The 18675-nt window shown below is 36.1% G+C and overlaps 2 protein-coding genes across 4 annotated transcripts; one reads left to right on the top strand and one right to left on the bottom strand.

The window, feature by feature from the left end:
• The first annotated feature begins 1279 nt into the window (after positions 1-1279).
• On the top strand, positions 1280-6063 carry LOC125856849 (membrane-anchored ubiquitin-fold protein 3-like). 2 transcript variants are annotated; one of them, XM_049536494.1, is made up of 3 exons: positions 1280-1952; positions 4578-4748; positions 5528-6063. In XM_049536494.1, exons 1-3 carry the CDS (start codon positions 1823-1825, stop codon positions 5581-5583), a joined length of 357 nt encoding a protein of 118 aa, XP_049392451.1. In that variant the 5' UTR covers positions 1280-1822; the 3' UTR covers positions 5584-6063. The 2 variants fall into 2 exon arrangements, with proteins under 2 accessions (XP_049392451.1, XP_049392452.1); XM_049536495.1 differs by having other exon boundaries at positions 5491-5562.
• Positions 6064-6319: 256 nt separating this feature from the next.
• On the bottom strand, positions 6320-18090 carry LOC125856848 (uncharacterized). Of its 2 annotated transcripts, XM_049536492.1 has the most exons (12): positions 17912-18090; positions 17407-17554; positions 16440-16582; positions 15667-15867; positions 15316-15438; positions 14512-14549; positions 14315-14438; positions 8550-13784; positions 8101-8250; positions 7909-8007; positions 7685-7824; positions 6320-6967 (listed from the first exon to the last, which is right to left on the bottom strand). In XM_049536492.1, the coding sequence occupies exons 3-12, from the start codon at positions 16515-16517 to the stop codon at positions 6685-6687; spliced, it is 6471 nt and encodes a 2156-aa protein (XP_049392449.1). In that variant the 5' UTR covers positions 16518-16582; positions 17407-17554; positions 17912-18090; the 3' UTR covers positions 6320-6684. The 2 variants fall into 2 exon arrangements, with proteins under 2 accessions (XP_049392449.1, XP_049392450.1); XM_049536493.1 differs by lacking the exon at positions 17407-17554 and having other exon boundaries at positions 17912-18080.
• Between the last annotated feature and the right edge of the window lie 585 nt (positions 18091-18675).

Here is an 18675-nt window from a genome sequence, read left to right on the forward strand (position 1 = left end):
ATAAAAATAAATATTTTTTTATTTATTCTTTGTGTTTGATATTTAAATTAAAAATGTATTTATTTATAATTTAGATAAATATTAAAGAAAGTGGGGTGTGTGTGGGGGGACGAGGGATTGAAATAAAGTCATAAAGTGTATTAAAGTGGGAATATGATACCATCAATGTAGGATGTCATTTGTAGGATTTTACTTTTTTTTTTTATTTTAAGTAGGAAAATTATTTTTATCATTTTTAAAAAAACTTGTTTTTCTAAATAAAATATTGTTAAAAGTTTTGATCAATTGATTGAATATGAAAAAATTGAACTTTTTAGTACTTTCTTATAATATTGCGAAATTGATCTTTAGATTCTATTGGCTTATTACGAAGATAAAGTTTAATCATTTTCCCATATTTTCAAAAAATTAAGCTGGATCCAGATCAACGAATTTTATTAACTTTTTAAGAGTTAGAATAATACTGTCTCATATTCCATGTTTCGATTGACTTTTTCCTTTTTTAAATAATTACAGTGTTTGCGTTAGGTTGTGTGTACCTAAATTAATTTTATATGATAATCATCATTTTTCATCAGTAATAGATAATGAATAATCCCGTTCAACAGAGTTAAAATAAATCATTCAATATTTGTTTATCTCTATTAAAATTTAAACTTAAAACTTCATAACTTTCGACTAGCTTAATTAACGACTAAATCACACTCATAGCTACGAATTGACTTCTTAATTTTAGGCCATCTATGAAATGGTGAATTGTTTCTACAAAAAATTATTGGTGATTTTCTACATATTATATGGGTTCATTTCTAGGGACAACGCTCTCGATATTAATTTTTTATGCCTAATATTTTAAATTTAAGACCTTTAATTAAAAATGGATGAATTTCTATGTTATGTACTAAAGTTTATCAATTCTCCTACTCAATTTTTTCTTTTTCGTTACACCTTGTTTAGATGGTTGTTACTCATTGTATTATATTGGATTGTTAGTTTAAATATAATACTTATTTTAATTGTTATGATTGTTACTTACTTAAATTTTACTGTATCATTTCATCATTAGATAACAACGAAAAGTTTCAATTAGATAACAATGAAAAGTTTCAGTTTGTGTAACGACACCTATCCAGGGGTGATATTGCCAAATCTAAAACATAAAGGACGTGAATGTAATTAACCTATTTCCTGAACGCGTCGGTTTGTAGTGAATTTTACTGAATTACGAAAAATGGAAGAAGTAAGAAGCATCGTTTTCAAATCATTAGATTTTTCTTCCTGTAAAGATTCACGTTAAACTTTCCAATTTGATCTCTTCTTCTTCTTTTTTCCTACTTTTCTTTCAACATCAAGCAATTTATAGCACCCAAGAAACAAACAAGTTCCTCACTCTTTCAGCTGACTCATAGTTTTTGATTGATTCATCTTCTCTGATTCTTTAATTTTTCTCATATTTCCATTTCTTGAAACTTTTCTAAGAAATTCCCACAAAATATGATTCATTTCTGAAATCAATCACTTTGTTTTCTTGGTTATTTGGGTATTGAGGGATTCGAATTTTCCACTTTCTTTCCAAAGTTGTAATCTTTTCAGTGTATTGCTATTTGGGGTTTTTCTTGATTTCGGTTGGAAAAAAGGGGGTGAATCAAAAAATTGGTTTTTGAGATTTTCTTGGATTTGGGTGTTGTGGGTATTGGTTAAAATTGAGTCTTTTGTTCATTTAAGTTTTTGATCTGTTGGCGTATTCTTGGAAGTTTGTGGTTGTTGTTTGGTGGATTGATGAGAGTTTGAAGTGGATTGGTGATTGTGAGAGATTGTTTGAATGGCTTTAAAAGAGTTGATTGAGATCAAGTTCAGGCTTGCTGATGGCAGTGATATTGGACCCAACAAGTATACACCTGCCACCACCGTGGGTTCTCTTAAAGAAAAGATAATTGCACAGTGGCCCAAAGGTTTTTATTTTCTCTAGCTTTTACTGTATATGTGAATTCAGGGCAGTTTGGTTCATCTTAATATCCAGCTCTTGTTTGGGTGCATAATTTGTTTGCTTGTTGGATATTTTGGTGTTTGGATTTAAAATTTAGTGCTTCTGTTTTCAGAATGAACATATTTTGTTCTGATGACAATCGTTCTTGTATTAGTCTTGTATTTCTATTGGTTGATTATCTAACCTTGATTATTGTATTTTCTTGTTGTTGTCCTGCTTGTTGTTCTTGTCGTCGTCTTTTTCATCTGTTTTGACCTGAGGGTCTATCGAAACAGGCCTCTCTATCTTTTTAAGGCAGGGGTAAGGTTTGTGTACAGTGTACACACTACCCTCCCCAGATTCTACTTGTGGGGTTACACTGGGTAGGTTGTTGTTGACGTTGTTGTGTTGACTGTAGTTTCTGCCTCATGAAAATATACATAAAGCTTGTCTTTTCAATTATAAGGATAGATTTCTTTTTATCTTTTTTCTGTCATGATGCAAGATTGTAAACAAGGCATATATACATGGTATGGCATCATAGATTTCCATTTGGCTTACCATTACAATAATTTTGATGCATTTTGCTATGTGAATGAATAAAGCTTTGCATTTGATTACTCTTTATAGTTCCTCTTTTCCTCCTTTGGCCAGCATATCCTTTACTATATATAGGTTAAAAGGTCAATGTTTTGTGCACAAACACTGCACAGTGCAAACCTGCTGCATGTTGATTAACAAAAGGTGACCTAATTAACACACATATAAGGCCTCTATCTTTATACTGATCTTGAATAATTATTGCAGAGGCAATTGTCTCATATCCACAAGGATTTGTTATATTGGTCATCAATTTGTTGAGTTTATTTGATACTCTTATGTACTTCTGGCCCTTAGTTACATAATCTATGCGACTATTATTAGAGTTGGATACATCTCCTGATTGGTTTTAGATATCCCTGTGTTTGTTGTGCCATGTTTTGTGAATATTTGTCTTAACCTGTTAAATTCACTTGTAGTTAATGCTACAAGATTATGGCGTGTGCCTAATTGCTTGATATTTGTAACTTCTGTTTATTTGTAAAACTGCGTTAGGTTTAGTCACTGGCAAGTACAATTGAATAATTGAAAGGAAAACTTAAGTTTATTCGCAATATTGGTAAATTAAGCTTAGATTGTTTTACAATACATTAGAACTCTTACTTGTGGACTTCACCACCTCTTTTGCAAGAGTAGTTAGCTTCGTTTTAGCAAATCTAACCCTTCGATCATCTGACAAGTCATACAAGTCAAAATATTCCTCCATAGCTGATAGCCAATCAGCAAATATTGTTGGATTGAGCTTTCCATTAAAAACTGGTAACTCCATCTTGACTTTCTTTCTGATGTTCCCTGTTGTACCTTGATTTTCATAGAGGGTTCTGTTTAGGAGAGTTCTACTCAGTGTTGGTTGAGGCATCTGCAGAGGCCTTTTTGCCACAAGTCCTCTTTTTTCAGTTGGATTAGTTGGTTGGTCAAACTGTTGAACATCTTCTCCGGTCTCTAGTCCTTCATGCAAAACAACTCGGACAGATTCTTTTTTTCCTTTCGCTGGTAAATTAGTTGGCAACTATGAGTTCTGCAACTCAAGGGCTCTCACACGAGTTTTTATATTCTGAACCTCTTCAGTTAACTTCAGTAGCAACTCATCCCTTTGAATATCGGTTAGCTTCCCACAACTAGGCTTTTCCACGTGATTTGACATGATACTGATGACCCCTCAAATACGAATTAAGAAAAAATGAAGAGATGTACGAGGAGAAGAAGAGAAAGAGATTACATATATTTCTGAAACATCTTTGGTCCAATGTTTTGCTGCAATCTGATGGTAAAGATGCATTTTATAAGGACAGTTACTTGGGCACCAAGTAAGGATGAAAGCTGTTTGTAGACTTGCTTCCTCATGATTCCATAGACTTGCTGCCCAAGTTTAGACTATTGAAGCATTTAAAATACAAATACTGCATAATATTGAAACATCTAAAAGATAGTATAGAACTCTAAAATACGAATTTCTGTGTCTCACTGGTGAACCTTTGAGCATATATACACCAGATTCAGCTGAGGCAGATCCCCTTTTAACAACGGATATGTGAATGCACTTGCTAAGAAAATGAACTTAAAAAACTTTAAGGTCTAAATATTTCTTGTGATAACATGAGCTCTGGAATTTGAATCTCTTTGGTCTTTTCCGGATCTTTTTTATTTTACATTACTGTTGGCCAGTAATTGCGAATTGATGAAAAGGGATATCCTCCCATCATTCCTCATATTGCTTTGAAGCCAATTAAAAAGTGTTTTATTTGTTAGACTAATGACAAGGCTCTGATAATGGTAAAGTAAACTAGGATGTTATCATTTGTTCATCTGACTGTCATACGCTTAATTTTGAAGACCATCTCAGAAAGCTACAACAGGAGCACGTAATATAGTTCTACGTGTATTCTCCTTCTCCACATGTTTGGTTTTAGAGGAAATTTGAATCAGAAATCACAAATGTGCTGCTCTTAGTTTATCTATTCTTTTAGTCACCTATAATCGTCTGGCTGACGGTGGATCTTTTTCATGGCAGATAAAGATTCTGGGCCAAAGACAATAAATGATGTGAAGCTTATTAATGCTGGAAGGATACTTGAGAACAATAAAACACTTGGTGAATCAAGACTTCCAGTTGCTGAAGTTCCAGGAGGTGTCATCACTATGCATGTTGTTGTACGCCCACCTATGAATGAAAAAGCCCGTGGTAAGTTCACAATTTGTTGTAATCATAGAAACCCAGATCATGATAAATGTGTATTAGATAGATGCTTCAATGTATCATGTTGTTGTTTTTGTAGTACATGACAATAATAGGACAGCCTTCCATCACAAATCACCGGTAGCTCGTATTGGATATTTTTACGTAACCAAAGTGTCAATCAGTAGAAGTGATGAGATTACCTTTTCCTGTTTTCAATTTTCCTTGATGTATCTTGTTGTAGATTCTTGTTGATATAAAAAAACAAATTGTTTGGTACAACTGGTACTTTTGGTACTCTATGCATATTTTGCTTGTGTCAAAACTCATCATCACCTTGTTAACCTCTGAGCCCTAAAGAATTGGGGTGGAGGAAGGAATTTTTAGGTTGTAAAGAAAAAATTAGTTTGTGAAGTGTCGGATGATAGCTCCAATTCAACTTCGCAGCTATGATGCACTTTCTCCAAGGGTCTTCATTTCTGTTTATGATTGTTAATTGTGCTGTTCAATAAGAGTTCAAACTTAAGTGAAGCCTGAGAAATTTATATGTTGATGTATGTTACAGATATTTTATGATTTCTCTGGAGACTCTTTAAATTATTTTGTTCTATAGTGATTCCTTGTTATAGGGATCACTCCCATGTGCAATGTACATGAAGCTGTGTCTTTGGGAAATTTTATGAGCTTCTGCATTTCCATCCATAATCTATTTATTTGAGTCTTCTTTTTAGTTCTATCTTTACTGAAGCCTTCTACTGAATGAAGATTCAATGCATTTGTTACAGATAAACTACAGGATGATTCCCTGAACAAAGGCGGGTGTGCATGCACAATCTTGTAATCCGTCTAACCATACAACAGAATTATTCCAGTTCAGTAATATTCCGTAGCTCATGGATTTTTCAGTAGCGGATCTTTGGATGCATCCAAGAAGTATCAAATGACAAAATTTGAAGTTCAATTATCATTCAAGCTCTTTGCTTTTACCTTTAGAGTTCAGCTTGACAAACTTGCTTAGAAGGCTAAAAGGGATTTGGTGCACTGCTGTGTAGGAACTTTTGTGGGAAGTACGAAAAATTTTCTTCCTTTGTTCAGGTGGGTAAACAAGGGAACAAGAAGAACAAAAGAATTGTTCAAAATTATAGTTGGTTTGATTTCTTTAAATTTGCAATCATATAACTACTATGAAGAACTTACAAATTCAGGCATGTGTACTTTGTTGTTGTTACACCATTTCTTTTGTCATTGATGAACCAATGTCTATGGAATTAAATTCACCATAACAATTTATATTGTTTATGTTATTTCCCAAGTTACTTGAGCTGAGAGTCTATCAAAAACCTCTCTACCATGTAAGGGTAAGGTCTGCATACACAGTACCCTCCCCATACTCCATTTGTGGAATTACACGGGGTATGTTGTTGATGTATGTTATTTCCAAAGTAGGATATGGTCCTACTTCCATCTCCAGCAATATGATGCATGTCAAATTCCAGCTTACATTACATCTTAAAGCTGTGCCACAGGGAGGCACCCAAATTGAAAACTTAAAAAGGACAGAGCAATTGAGTTATAACAAATTTTTATGCCTCTTGCGTGGCTTAAAGTGGGAGAAGCTGAGCTAATTACATGATAATCTAATTTCTATACATAATATTACAGCCAAATACAGGTATAAAATGGAAAAATGAGGCTATAACATATGGGATATCTAGATCTACACATAACTTAAATGGGTTACAAAATCTGACAGCCAGTTTAACATTTACAAGGAGCAAGTCAGCTTGCAGGGTTGGTTCCTCCATATTTGGGACTTATCTTGGCATGCTTGTCCATAAAAGTGAACCAACTTTTAGAGCTGACATCAAGACAAGGTGTGGAAGTCTTGCACGTTGACACTCTTCGCGAAACTAGCAAATCAAGAAATGGATTGAAAGAGTGCCTACGAAGGACTGTCTACAATGGAGGATGAGGAACGATTTAGTTGTGTGAGCTTTGTCCTAGATGCTCTGACATTCTTGAGTGTCATCTTCAGTTTTTGCCTTTCGCCTTCAACCTCAGCAAACTGGAGGCTTAACTGAGAGTACCGATCGTGCATTTCCCTCAGTTCATTCTCCTTAGCTACTTGCTTTTCTTTGATTTCCAACATTTCCTTGATCAACTCATTGATGTCTCTGAAGCTTTTGAAGATTGCTTCGTCATCACTATGTTGTTTCAGAAACGAACTGAAGCATAAATAAATTACTTGTCACTTCTATAGTATTTTATCCTCGCAATAAATATCATCACATTGAACCCCAAGAAAACAACACATTTTCACTGTGAAAACAGCAAAACACTTCTAGATAGTTACTTCTCCAGTAAGCTTCCTAGCGAAAGACAGAAACTACTGATATGGCAATAGCCTTGGATACTGCTTATTGCCACAATAGCAGATTAAAAGAAAATATTCGTCTTTTAATGTCTTCATAGATAGACATAGGAAATGCTTCAAGGAATTCCTTCTAGAACATGATTTACAGATTCTATATATGCAGTTCAGTATATGAATTATGTGAACTTCATTTGTAATTCTTAGTATAATTGAGAAGCTAGGCAGGAAGTGTTCAGAAAGCCATTTTGATGCATCACCTGTCAATCAGCTACATGTAAAATACTATTATTTCCATAAAAAAATTCCAGAATTAAGCAATATGTCCGAGGAAAACATAATCGATGTTAGCATAGATTTACAGCAACAGATCAAACATAGACAGTAATATCAATTGTTAGCAGTAGAAGACTCAATTTAGCAACATGAGAAATTAAGCAGGGCTGGCCAATGTTCTTGAGAATGTTGATTAAGCAGCATGAAATCATAAATGAAAAGTTTTACTATAATTAACTAAAAGAAATGGAAGAATGAAGCATCTGCCAGGGCCAATTAAGCAGAAGGCACTTACCTCTGGAACATACTCTGTTTATTTTTTGCCTTCAATGCTTCAGCAAGCTCAATTTCCAGGGCAAGTACCCTCTCCAATGCATTACCAGTGATAGCTATATCCTTGAATGTTGGGAACATGCTTCGGAGCTCTTCATTTGCCTTGCAGATTAAGAACCATGATAAATAGTGATCAGCGCACAATGACATATTCAACTACAATATATACAAGTTATCTCAGTATACCTTGTGTAATTGCGCGAGTTCGCTCTGAAAAATTTCAAAGCCTTGATCGGAATAATGGTCCTCAGGAATGAGAGAGTTTTCACGTTTCATCCTTTCCAACTGCAAGTCAAGTAAAAGAAAAAAATTGATATGACACCACCATATATCTCACTTGTAATCTGATTGTAGACTCAAAGTTGGATCAACAAATACCTCTTCATGTAGATGTTCCATGCTAGACCTCAAATTCCTGCTTCCAAACTGTTCACTGCTGAAATCTATATGCCTTCCATTGCTGGGTGGTGAGTACCCTTCAAGAGGTGCATCTCCAGTTGTTGCATGCACACCTACTGATGCAGCATCCTGTAAATGATTGAAAAGGAAGAAAAAACTAAGTACTTCAAAAACCAAAGGACTCCATGAAGTAAAAAACAAAAGCAATCTGCGCAATCAGAGACATTGATTAACTATATTTACTTCATCACGTCAGTTAATTAGGATAGTGTAGGGGTATATTTACTATTTATTTTATGTTACTACATTTCATCATGCGAGTTCTGTAGCCTTTTACTGTGTAGCTCAAAAAATGAATATTTAAATAAGGTCTTCAAGAAAACATTCTACATCACTACCACATTAGTAGTTCTTGTCAGAGAGCTTACCGGACTGAGTAGAAGTTTCACTGGTGAGCTTGATTCTTCACTTCTATCATCCATAAATAAGGTTGTTTCCTTCACATTCCAAGCATCAGATGAATCCTCTCGAGGTGTGGCATCAGGAGAAGGATTTACATTTGTCTCATTAGGCGCAAGTTCAACTTTGCTCATCTGGCCATTTTCTCTCTTAGATACAACAGAAGATGTGACGTTCATCAGCTCTTCTCTAGTCGAAGTAAGTTCAGCTGCAATTCTGGAGTATTCTCTCGCTCGTTCTTGCAAAGTTATTTCGAGTTTTTCCTTTTCTTCCTTGCAACACTCTAGACTTAGCAGAGCACACTCCAATTCTGCCTTTATTCTGTCATGATCTTTCATTATTTCACGCTTATCAGAAAGCAGAGACTGTAACTCAGATTCCAAAGACAAGATTTTGAGAGCTAGGTCTTCATTTTTCCTCAAGTGCAAAGCTTCAGATCTCTTCCTGCTTTCAATTTCATCTAATACATCCTGTAACTTCAAAAGCATATCTTCTCCGTGCTTTTTGGAGATAGAAACTTGTTGCTTCAACTCTTGGAATTTTGATTCATATTGCTCTTTTATAAAGACTATCCGTAAGGATTCTTGCATAGCAACAGGTGGTCCTTCAGATTCTCTTTTCTCGCGAACCTGGAGACATTCTGCTTCAGCCTTATCCTTAAGCTCCTTCAAATGGATGGATAAGTTTCTGAACTCTTCGGTTTTCAAGGCCTGCTCAGAGAGCTTGTGAGTTAGCTCATAACACTTGTGGGTGAGCTTATTACATTGCAACTGCAAGGTGACCATTTCATCTTTGTTGTTCTCCTGTAAGATCCTGTAGGGGTGCAGGCCATCTAATTTGCCTCGGAGCACAATCACCATGATCTCCAGTTCCTCCTTGCAAAGTGACAAGTAATTAAGTTCTTCTTCAGCATTTGCCAGCTCGCTCTTCAACTTCTCCACTTCAAGAGCATGATGATTATTAGTTTCGAGGAGAGAATCCTCCAATATTGTCATCTCCTTTTTGTATTCCTCAAGTTTCACTGTGTTAACATACTTGGCATCTGAAAGAACATTATTTTGAGCAATAGAAGCTTCTAAGTCAGATCTAACAGAAGAAAGAGATCTTAGCAACTCCTTGTTTTCTTTAATTGAACAAGCCTCACTTGCAAGGCATTGATTCAAGTTGGCCTGTAAATCATGACATCTCTTCTGAAGCTCGGCAGTGGACCCATCCGATGATTTAAGCTGCCGCACCAATTCCAGATTAAGTGTTTCACAGTGGCTCATGGCAACTGTGAACTTAACATCAGAAGCTATGGCATACTCTTGTATTTCTAGCATGTGCCTTTTAAGATCAGAAATATAGGAAACCTCTAGCTGAAGTTTTTCCATTTGCTTACTACGCTGCTGCAAAAGATGGTCAAGTCTAGATTTCTCCGTTCCTAACTCTGATGCCAACTGCCTGAAATGCACCAGATCACCATTTTGCTTTTCCAAATCCAGCAACTTCTCATTCTTCTCGTTCAATTGAGAAGTAAGATCTCGCACTGAGCTCTCTAAACCAGAAACACAGGACAAATCATTCTGAAGCTTAGCCACATGCTCATCACGCTGCAGCACAAGTTGGTCAAGTCTACATTTCTCCACTTCAAAATCTGCTGCCAGCTGCCTAAAACTTACCAGTTCAGCATGTTGCTTTTCCAAGTCCAGTAACCTGTCATGCTTCTCATTCAATTGAGAAGTAAGATCTCTGACCGAGCACTCTAAACCAGAAACACAGGACAACTCTTCCTGAAGCTTTGCCACATGCTCATCACGCTGCTGCAAGAGCTGATCAACTCTAGATTTCTCCACTCCTAACTCTGATGCCAGCTGCCTGAAATGCACCAGCTCAGACAGCTCAGCATTTTGCTTTTCCAAATCCAGTAACCTGTCATTCTTCTCGTTCAGTTGAGAAGTAAGTCCTAGCACTGAGTCCTCTAAACCAGAAATACAGGACATCTCTTCCTGAAGCTTAATGATATGTTCACTGCGCTGCTGCAAAAGCTGATCATGTCTAGATTTTTCCACTTCTAAATCTGATGCCAGTTGCCTGAAATGCACCATTTCAGCATTTTGCTTTTCCAAATCCAGTAACCTGTCATGCTTCTCATTCAATTGAGAAGTGAGATCTCTTACAGAACCCTCTAGACCAGACACACAGGATAACTCCTGCTGCAGCTTTGCTGCATGCTCATCATGCTTCTGCAAAAGATGACTAAGTCTAGATTTCTCAATCTCTAACTCTGATGCCAGCTGCCTGAAATGCACCAGTTCAGCTATTTGCTTTTCCAAATCCAGTAACCTGTCATCCTTCTCATTCAACTGCAAAGTAAGATTTTGCACTGAACCCTCTAGTTTATCTTTAAGACCTCTCTCAAGTTGCAATTCATCTTGCAACTTGTCTCTCAGATGACTAACTTCTGACGTAAGCTTGGCAAATTCCTCAGACTTGTCATGTAGAGAGGTCATGAGATCCTCCTTCTCTTGTACTAGTTCAGAAATGGTTAAGTCATTCTGCTCAAGCTCAGTAGCTATAGAGTCTAAACCAAAGATCTCTCGAGAAATATCCCCATTCTTCGAGACTAAATTTTGTAGCTCGACTTCAAAGGCAGCAAGATCATCCAGAAGCTCCCTGTTCTGTTGTGCATACTTTTCTTCAACTTCAGAGTTAAGGTGAAGTTTGTTGGTCACAGATTCAAGTTCAACCTGAAGTTTCTCTACGAGGGCAGTTGACACATCAAATTTAGCTACCATACTCTGTATATCTTTTTTATACTTTTGCTTCACGCAAATTATTTCTGATCTACTAGCATTCAAAGACACCTCAGCAACTGATTTTTCACTTTCTAGATTTTGCTTCTCCTGCATAAGATGAAGAATCTTGCTAGACACACTATACTGCACCTCTTCCAGTTGCATGGTGAGACCTCTTATATCCCTGAGCTCCAACTCATGGGAAGAGGAATTGCATAGAAGAGATAGTTCCTTCTCATAAGAAACCAGCATACCAGCCAACTTACCCTGCACAAAGCTAATATCTTCATGAAGATTTTCATTTGAGGAAGCCAAGCCCTCTGAGTTGGCTCTGACAGTTAGCAAATCATCCTTCAGAAGTGAAATCTCATCTTGAAGCCTACTGTTGTTCAACAATTCCTGCTTCAATGAAGTGGAGAGTGCTATATTTTCTTCCACACAAGCTTCATATCTATTCTGAGCTTCCGTATGTTGCACCATGATTGCTTCCAATTCCATGACCTTCTCAGTGAGGAGACAGTTTGCCTTTGAAAGACTCACGAGTTCAGCTTCCAAAGATTGATTCTGCAGAACAAGATCGCTGCATCTGAGGATGCAACTTGCTTTCTCCTCATGCAAAATGTGAACATCTTCCAAAGCAGCCTGCAATCTTATAGCCATCTGCTCCTTGTTGAAATTTGAAGCCTCCAAGTGCTGAGCAAGTTCATACATATCTCTTTTCATCATTCCAGCATTAGCATTAGCTTCAAACACAGTTTCAAGTAAAACTCTGGAGAATATATCCAAGTGCAAGTTAACTGAATGCATTTCACCAAGTTCTTCTTCAACCTTCCTGTAAAGCTCCTCCTGCAAGCATAGTGATCTTTTCAAGTCATCAGTAAGGACATCTCCATTGAGTGTTAGTTTCCTTGCAATCACATGTTGATCCTTAGACCGCAATTGCTCGGTATTATCATATTCTTCTAAATTCTGAACAACATCTGCATACCCAAGGAATTGTGATTGTGAAGGTTCTGGGATCGCTTGCTTGATGAGGTTCTCATTAGTCTCAAACATGGACACAACCTGTGAGGAAAGAAGCTCCAAATCCTTTTGCAGCTTATCTACTGCAATAGAATAATTCAAGCGGGCTCTTTTCAGAGCTGCTTCTGAAGTAGCGGCTCTTCTCTCAAGCTCCTTATTAAGTGCATCCAAATCACGTCTCTCATCAGCAAGCTGTAACACACGTTGACTCATATCTTGTTGCATTAATTCCATTTCAGCTTTGCTACTCGATATGGTATAAAGGCAAGTTGAATGTTCATTCCTTAGATTCTGCAACTCTGCCAGCATTTGCTTCTGATTTTCCTCGAGCTCTTGGACAAGAGCTTCATAGTAACACTCCATCTGATCCATTTTTCTCAACAGATTTTCCCTTTCAACCTTCGCCTCATCCACTTCTCTTACCAGATCAAAAATTTTGGCTTTCATTGCATCAATAGCAACAGTGGAATCAGTTCCTTGAGAAACCAGAGGAGGTATGCCAATATGATGAAGCAAGTTTTCTGGTGTACAAAGATCCAATTCCAACCCAAGCCCTGGCAACGGCAGTTCGATATTGGGTAAATCTGTTGCTCTAGTCTCCTTTACATCCACTGATGTTACTTTATTTAGCAATGACATCTCATCTCTTGCTCCTAGTTTGACCTCCTGTACAATTTGAAGCAATGCCTCCAATTCCGAATGAAGAAACCTGTAGTCTCTTTCATAGAATCCAAGACAAACTTTATTTTGAAGTTCTTTGATTCTATCTTCAACCACTGAAATTCCTTTCATCCATCTAAGCTGTAGATCTTGAACTAAGCGGCCAGAATCAGCACCACAACTTTCACCACCATGATTTTGACAGCTTGATTTCAAAGTTCTTAGTCTTTCACTACAATCTTTGAAATTTGAACATTCTGATTTAAGGACAGAAACCTCTTTTGCCAACTCTTCACTAGAGGATATCTCAGCAGTAAGTAGCTGAGAAAACTTTTCTGTTTCAGAGCCCAATTCATTAGCTTGACTTTGCAGAGTGCTTACCTCCAGCTTAAGCTCAAGAATTGATGATTCCGCCAATTCCAGGCTTGCTCTAAGTCTATTATTCTCCTCATAAGCAATTGCCAATTCATTATCCATTGAGCAGTCTGACGCCCATCCATGAACTGAACTACTACTCTGGGCCATTGCTTGACTGTCAGATTTATTACCTTTCTCCGACTGCATGCCTTGACTATCAGTTTCATGTGCACTTGATGAATCATGCTTTTCGGCGTATAGACTCTCTGAAGTATTGGAAGAGCCATCAAATCCAGCTGTCAAGTCAGCATATTCGTTTAGTTCCACTTCCTCCTCAACAGAAGAGAGTTCTTTAGCCTCTGGTCTGAATCTGACCCTTGAACTAACCTACATCAGAACAAATGGAACCAGAATCAGCAAATGAGATAGAAGCAAATCAAGAAATTTGCAAATCAAACAAAGACAAAAAAAAAAGATCTAATTTCTCATTGTCATGAATGACCAGTAAATTTATTCTATTTTTCTAGAACATTTGTTCAAATCGCCAAATTGGCATGGTCAAGTAACAGGCTAAATAAAGCTGGTACTTGCGATTCAGGAGTTTGGCAACTGTACAGAAATTCATGATAATGATCAAAGGTAAGGAAACAATAAGATCATATAGGAAGTCACAGAAGCTTATTTGACCAACAGCAATGTGTTAGGAACTAACAGTTAGGTGGTTCACAAGCCATCACAACATTTATATTTTCGTTTGAAAGATCAAAAAACTCAATCACATCTTCATGCTTGGCTGCTGATAGTTACCTACTCTAAAACTAGAATTGAGACTCTAGATCACCAAATGAAATACAAAGGGATCATCCATCATCAACTGTGTATCAAGAAGACTTTACTGGTGCTAACAATAATCAGACCTTATCGATGTGATCATGGCCAGTCTCTCCTGAAAATAGGACTTTCCCAGTAACAGGGTCATCATTTTTGTTCTCTCCTGACTGCAAACCTCTCTCCCTATGTTCCCTTTGCTGCTCAAATTCTCTGCAAGCAAATGCATCTTCTGTCACTTGCTCATAAGAAAAATCATGTGGCTTTAGATGTTAAGATGTGCTACCTGAATCCTGTTTTAGATGTTAGCAACTGAACTGTGACCTGGAGCAATAACATGCAATTAAACAACAAATTAAACAAAAGTGAGAAAAATAAATAACAGAATACATATAAATGAGTAACTATAAATTCAGAACTAATATGTACAAAGAAAAGTAATCATCAAATAGATTTGTGAGGGGAAAAGATTGACTGGTAGATCAGATACCCTACACTCATGCTGATATAATATTATCCTAATATAATGATGTTTATGTTGCAGCTTAATGAGTAGTGAGTGTCAAACTGATGAAGATTAAGTTTGACTAGGTTGACATAGCAGATGATAGGAGTTCTCTTAGGTATGTTACTGGTTCAGCAAGAAAGAAGAAGTAAAGGTTACTGATCCATAGATCCCTATCAAGTTCCATGAGCATCCAAACTGCTCATGTAAAAAGGTATACAGCAATCCAAAAGCAGAAATGTACTTATAGCAGAAGCTCAATATATAGTTCCAAGCAGGTGTTTAGGTGAGTAAGCTACAAAACGTAATATAACTGCAGCTGCTTGAGAGGCATTGGTTTTGCCTAAGAGCAGTTCTTGAATTCTAGAAGATTGGAAATGGTGAAAACAAAAAGGATGTCACTGCAACTAACACAATTAAGGGTGATTATTAATTTCAGGTAGTAAACATGCCAATTGAGAATACTTTTCTTGTATCAACCAAAAACAATTTGTTATAGCACATCATTATGACTTAAAACACAAATCTAGACATATGCTGAAGGTGATCAAGTAGAAGTGCTAGAAGGAGCAATATTTGCCTCACATGTAATATGGTTCCCGCATTGCATCCTTGAAGAGGTAAAGCAACAGCAGAAGGCTTCGATGCTTCAGCATAATCAGCAAGATCAATTGTTGCCTCACCCAGGATACTAGACCGTGAAGAACCCTGAGAGTAGTATCAGATTCAAAGAGAAAACTATTAACAGCATCGAAGAGGAAAATTAATTCACTCAGTACCAAGAGACGGGTTTAAGTTTTTAAAATCTGCATTCATCAGAATTCAGCTGTCAGGAGAGTCAACCAGGAATTCAAGTATAAGCTATCTAGAAACTTTTTCTTCCACTTTTGGTGATAAGGTAAAGCCATATAGAAGCTAAACAGAAAGAAAATATACCATGGAAACCACAAGTTTGTATAGCTTCTCATCAAATTGTTTGGTTTTGACATCTTGAAGAAGCCTTGTCGTTTCATAAATTGGATCAGCCCATTTGCATGTTCCATTTCTTACATTGGCTTTGGTTGTCTTGGCAATTGTTTTTCCAGAGTCAGCAGGGCTAAAAGATATGAATAACTTGTCCCATCCAGTTTGTGGTATCTGTAACACCAAAAGGCAACTTTCAGTCAATGCTTGTTCTATGGCAATGTATACTGGACGCTGGCTTCTGGTTTTAATTTAATCCATCACCAAAAGTACAAGACAGCACAGTGAACTTCGCATCAATTATATGGTTTTCCCGATGGATATATTAGAAAAATATACGTATTAAATATTAAACACTTTCTTCTAGCAAATGTTTTTGTCCATCGACTAGGTAACTAATACTAGTTACTAAAAAGATAATGATAGGAAGGATTTTGAAGGTTCTGCATCAGCACTAGATAAGTTCAAAGTTATACATAGAGTAGCATACAAGAGCAATCAGGTTATTATTGCTATAATCCTAAGAAATTGGTAAACTCAAGGAGTTGCAGTATGTGCCTCTATCTTGATAAAAGAATCTTTAGGCATTATTGAAATTTGATTTTATCTCGTCTTCAGCAAGCATTTAGCAGCCAAGTGTAAAAGCAAATTGCTTCCCATCTACTGAAACAGTCATCACATTCTATACTAAGGTACATCTGTCCATCAGGTATTACTAACTTGAAATAAAAAGAGTTCAATCATACGTGAGTAGCATTAAATTGAAGCCGAAAGACCACTTTCACTTTATTCTTCTCAAGCTTCCACTTAGTGATCCTTGACATTGTTGCATATCCAGTCTAGCATCAGCTACAAACCATCATTTCCCCAAATTCAGATCTCAGTTCACCTGAACAATTTGCCACAGAAGGTAGAAATATCAGAAAAGAAAGCATAACCAATACTCATTCACAGAAAGAAGATGAATGAGTTATTCATAAACCAATTAAACCTTGAAATGGCTTCTGAACATATGATATACATGATCCTCCAGATTATAAAACAAAATATTACCGTCTAGCTTCTACTCCCATTATTTTTAAGCATATTTCTACTGGAATAGAGAAGCCATAGCATTTGAAGGACTCCACATAAGAACTCATTTTAAAACCAAGCTACCTACTTAAAGCCACAATGACATTCATGTTACGTAAGGTAAGGCAAAGTTAAACTAAGTCAAAAGCATGTAAACATTTCCAGTTATTGCATAGTGCAGGCATGACATACAGGGAGATAAGATTTAGCATGGAAGAACCTAGAGGTAAAATTAGGCTGGGAAGAAGCAAGAGGAAGAATTTAGGCCGGGAAGAAGCTACACTGAAACCTGTAAGCTGATTAAGCTGTTAGAGAACTTATTGTAACAACAACCCAATGTAATCTCCACAAGTGAGGTGTGAGGAGGGTAGAGTGTACACAGTACGAGATAGAGAGGTTGTTTTCGATAGACCATCATCTTAAACAAAGCAGTTTGAGAACCCATTGTGATCATCTTAATTATAACAGGTCCACAAGATACTGAACCTCAATGAGACACTAACATTGATCCAAGCAGGCAGTCAATTAAAAACTAAACAAGTCTTAAGCTCAGAACAATTCCAAAAAAGATCAGATCTTGAAATTTGCAGCTGAACCTAAGTACAACAATCTCAAGATTGAGCTAAAACCCAGAAATACCTCTTCCAGTTTTGCAGAATGACTTAAGGATCCGGAAACTTCTTCTGATCCAGACCCCTAAATTCTCCACCAAGTATCTCAAAACTTCAAACAGTGCAAACTTTTAAATACCCAACTTTAAACCCCACAAAATGCAAACAAAATATTCCTGCCTGGACCCAAGAAGAACAAAGAAAACCTTAAATATTTCCCAAAGTGAAAAAAGATGAGATCTTTTTCAACAAGACAGCAAGAATGAGAAATGGGAATCTACCATCTCAAAAGTCCAAGAAAACAAAGCTAAGAATAGATAAAATGAAAACAGTGAAGTACTAGTACACAACTGTTTTTTTCACTACAGAAACAAACACTTCACAGTTACAGCAGAGAAATCACACGTCAGCTTCATAGAACAGTAGATTTCATTATTCAAAAGCTCAAACATCACATTCAAGAAAAATAAAAAAACACCCATTTCATAAAAATGGAATCTTGAAAAAACAGTGTTTATAGAATTTTCTATTACCTAATTGTAAGATCTGGGGGAACTTAGAAAACAAGGAAAAACCTTGAGAATCTTTAGAAAGAAGAGAAAGGGGAGACAGAAAAGACAATGGCTTTAGCGTAAAATAGCAGTAAAATATGGGGATTTAAAGTTTCTGAGTTTTCACCATTGAAATGAGCAGAGAGAGAGAAATGGAGGGGTTGAAATTTGAAATATAATGAAAATGAGGGGGTTTAAGATTAAAGAAAGAGATATCCCGCCAAAGTATGTAATTTTCAGTAATTAATTTTGTATTTAGTTTACTAATTAAGTATATAGGATTATAGGGTGCTCTTTTTATCTTGTTCTAAAAAATTAAAGTGTATCGAAAGTACTAAATTACCCTTAGTCAACACCGTCACTCTGGCACTTTTTTTTCTTTTATTTTTATTTTTTGTAGACAGAAAAAAAAACAAAAAGAAATAAAAAGGGACTTCGAGTCTTTGACAACACATAGTTTTTTTCAGTATTTTATTCACTTTCCATTATATATGACTTAATAAATGGGAAACAAATGATCGCCCGATAAAATAATAATATATATTTTGTTTATATTAATATTTAATATAAAGAAAATATATTGTGATACTGATACATAATAATATGCATTTTATATATTTAATTAGTGAATGTAATTATTTCTCAATGAATAGTCAAATATGTAATTTTTTCTTAAAAAAACATCTAAGATTGACTAGAATGGTATCAACTCGAAATAAGTGGAAATTTATATTGTTAAATTTTCT

This window comes from Solanum stenotomum, chromosome 2 (assembly GCF_019186545.1).
Source record: "Solanum stenotomum isolate F172 chromosome 2, ASM1918654v1, whole genome shotgun sequence".
In the NCBI taxonomy this organism is placed as follows: domain Eukaryota; kingdom Viridiplantae; phylum Streptophyta; class Magnoliopsida; order Solanales; family Solanaceae; genus Solanum; species Solanum stenotomum.

Bases quoted from the DNA above. Each gene is read 5' to 3' on its own strand.
- LOC125856848 (XM_049536492.1), bottom strand. From the start codon at position 16,517: ATGTCAAGGATCACTAAGTGGAAGCTTGAGAAGAATAAAGTGAAAGTG. The intron at 15,868-16,439 runs GTATGATTGAAC...TTGGTGTTACAG, and splicing joins TTCAATTTAATGCTACTCAC to ATACCACAAACTGGATGGGA. The intron at 8,251-8,549 runs GTAAGCTCTCTG...AATCATTTACAG, and splicing joins TGAAACTTCTACTCAGTCCG to GATGCTGCATCAGTAGGTGT.
- LOC125856849 (XM_049536494.1), top strand. From the start codon at position 1,823: ATGGCTTTAAAAGAGTTGATTGAGATCAAGTTCAGGCTTGCTGATGGC. The intron at 1,953-4,577 runs GTTTTTATTTTC...TTTTCATGGCAG, and splicing joins AATTGCACAGTGGCCCAAAG to ATAAAGATTCTGGGCCAAAG. The intron at 4,749-5,527 runs GTAAGTTCACAA...CATTTGTTACAG, and splicing joins TATGAATGAAAAAGCCCGTG to ATAAACTACAGGATGATTCC.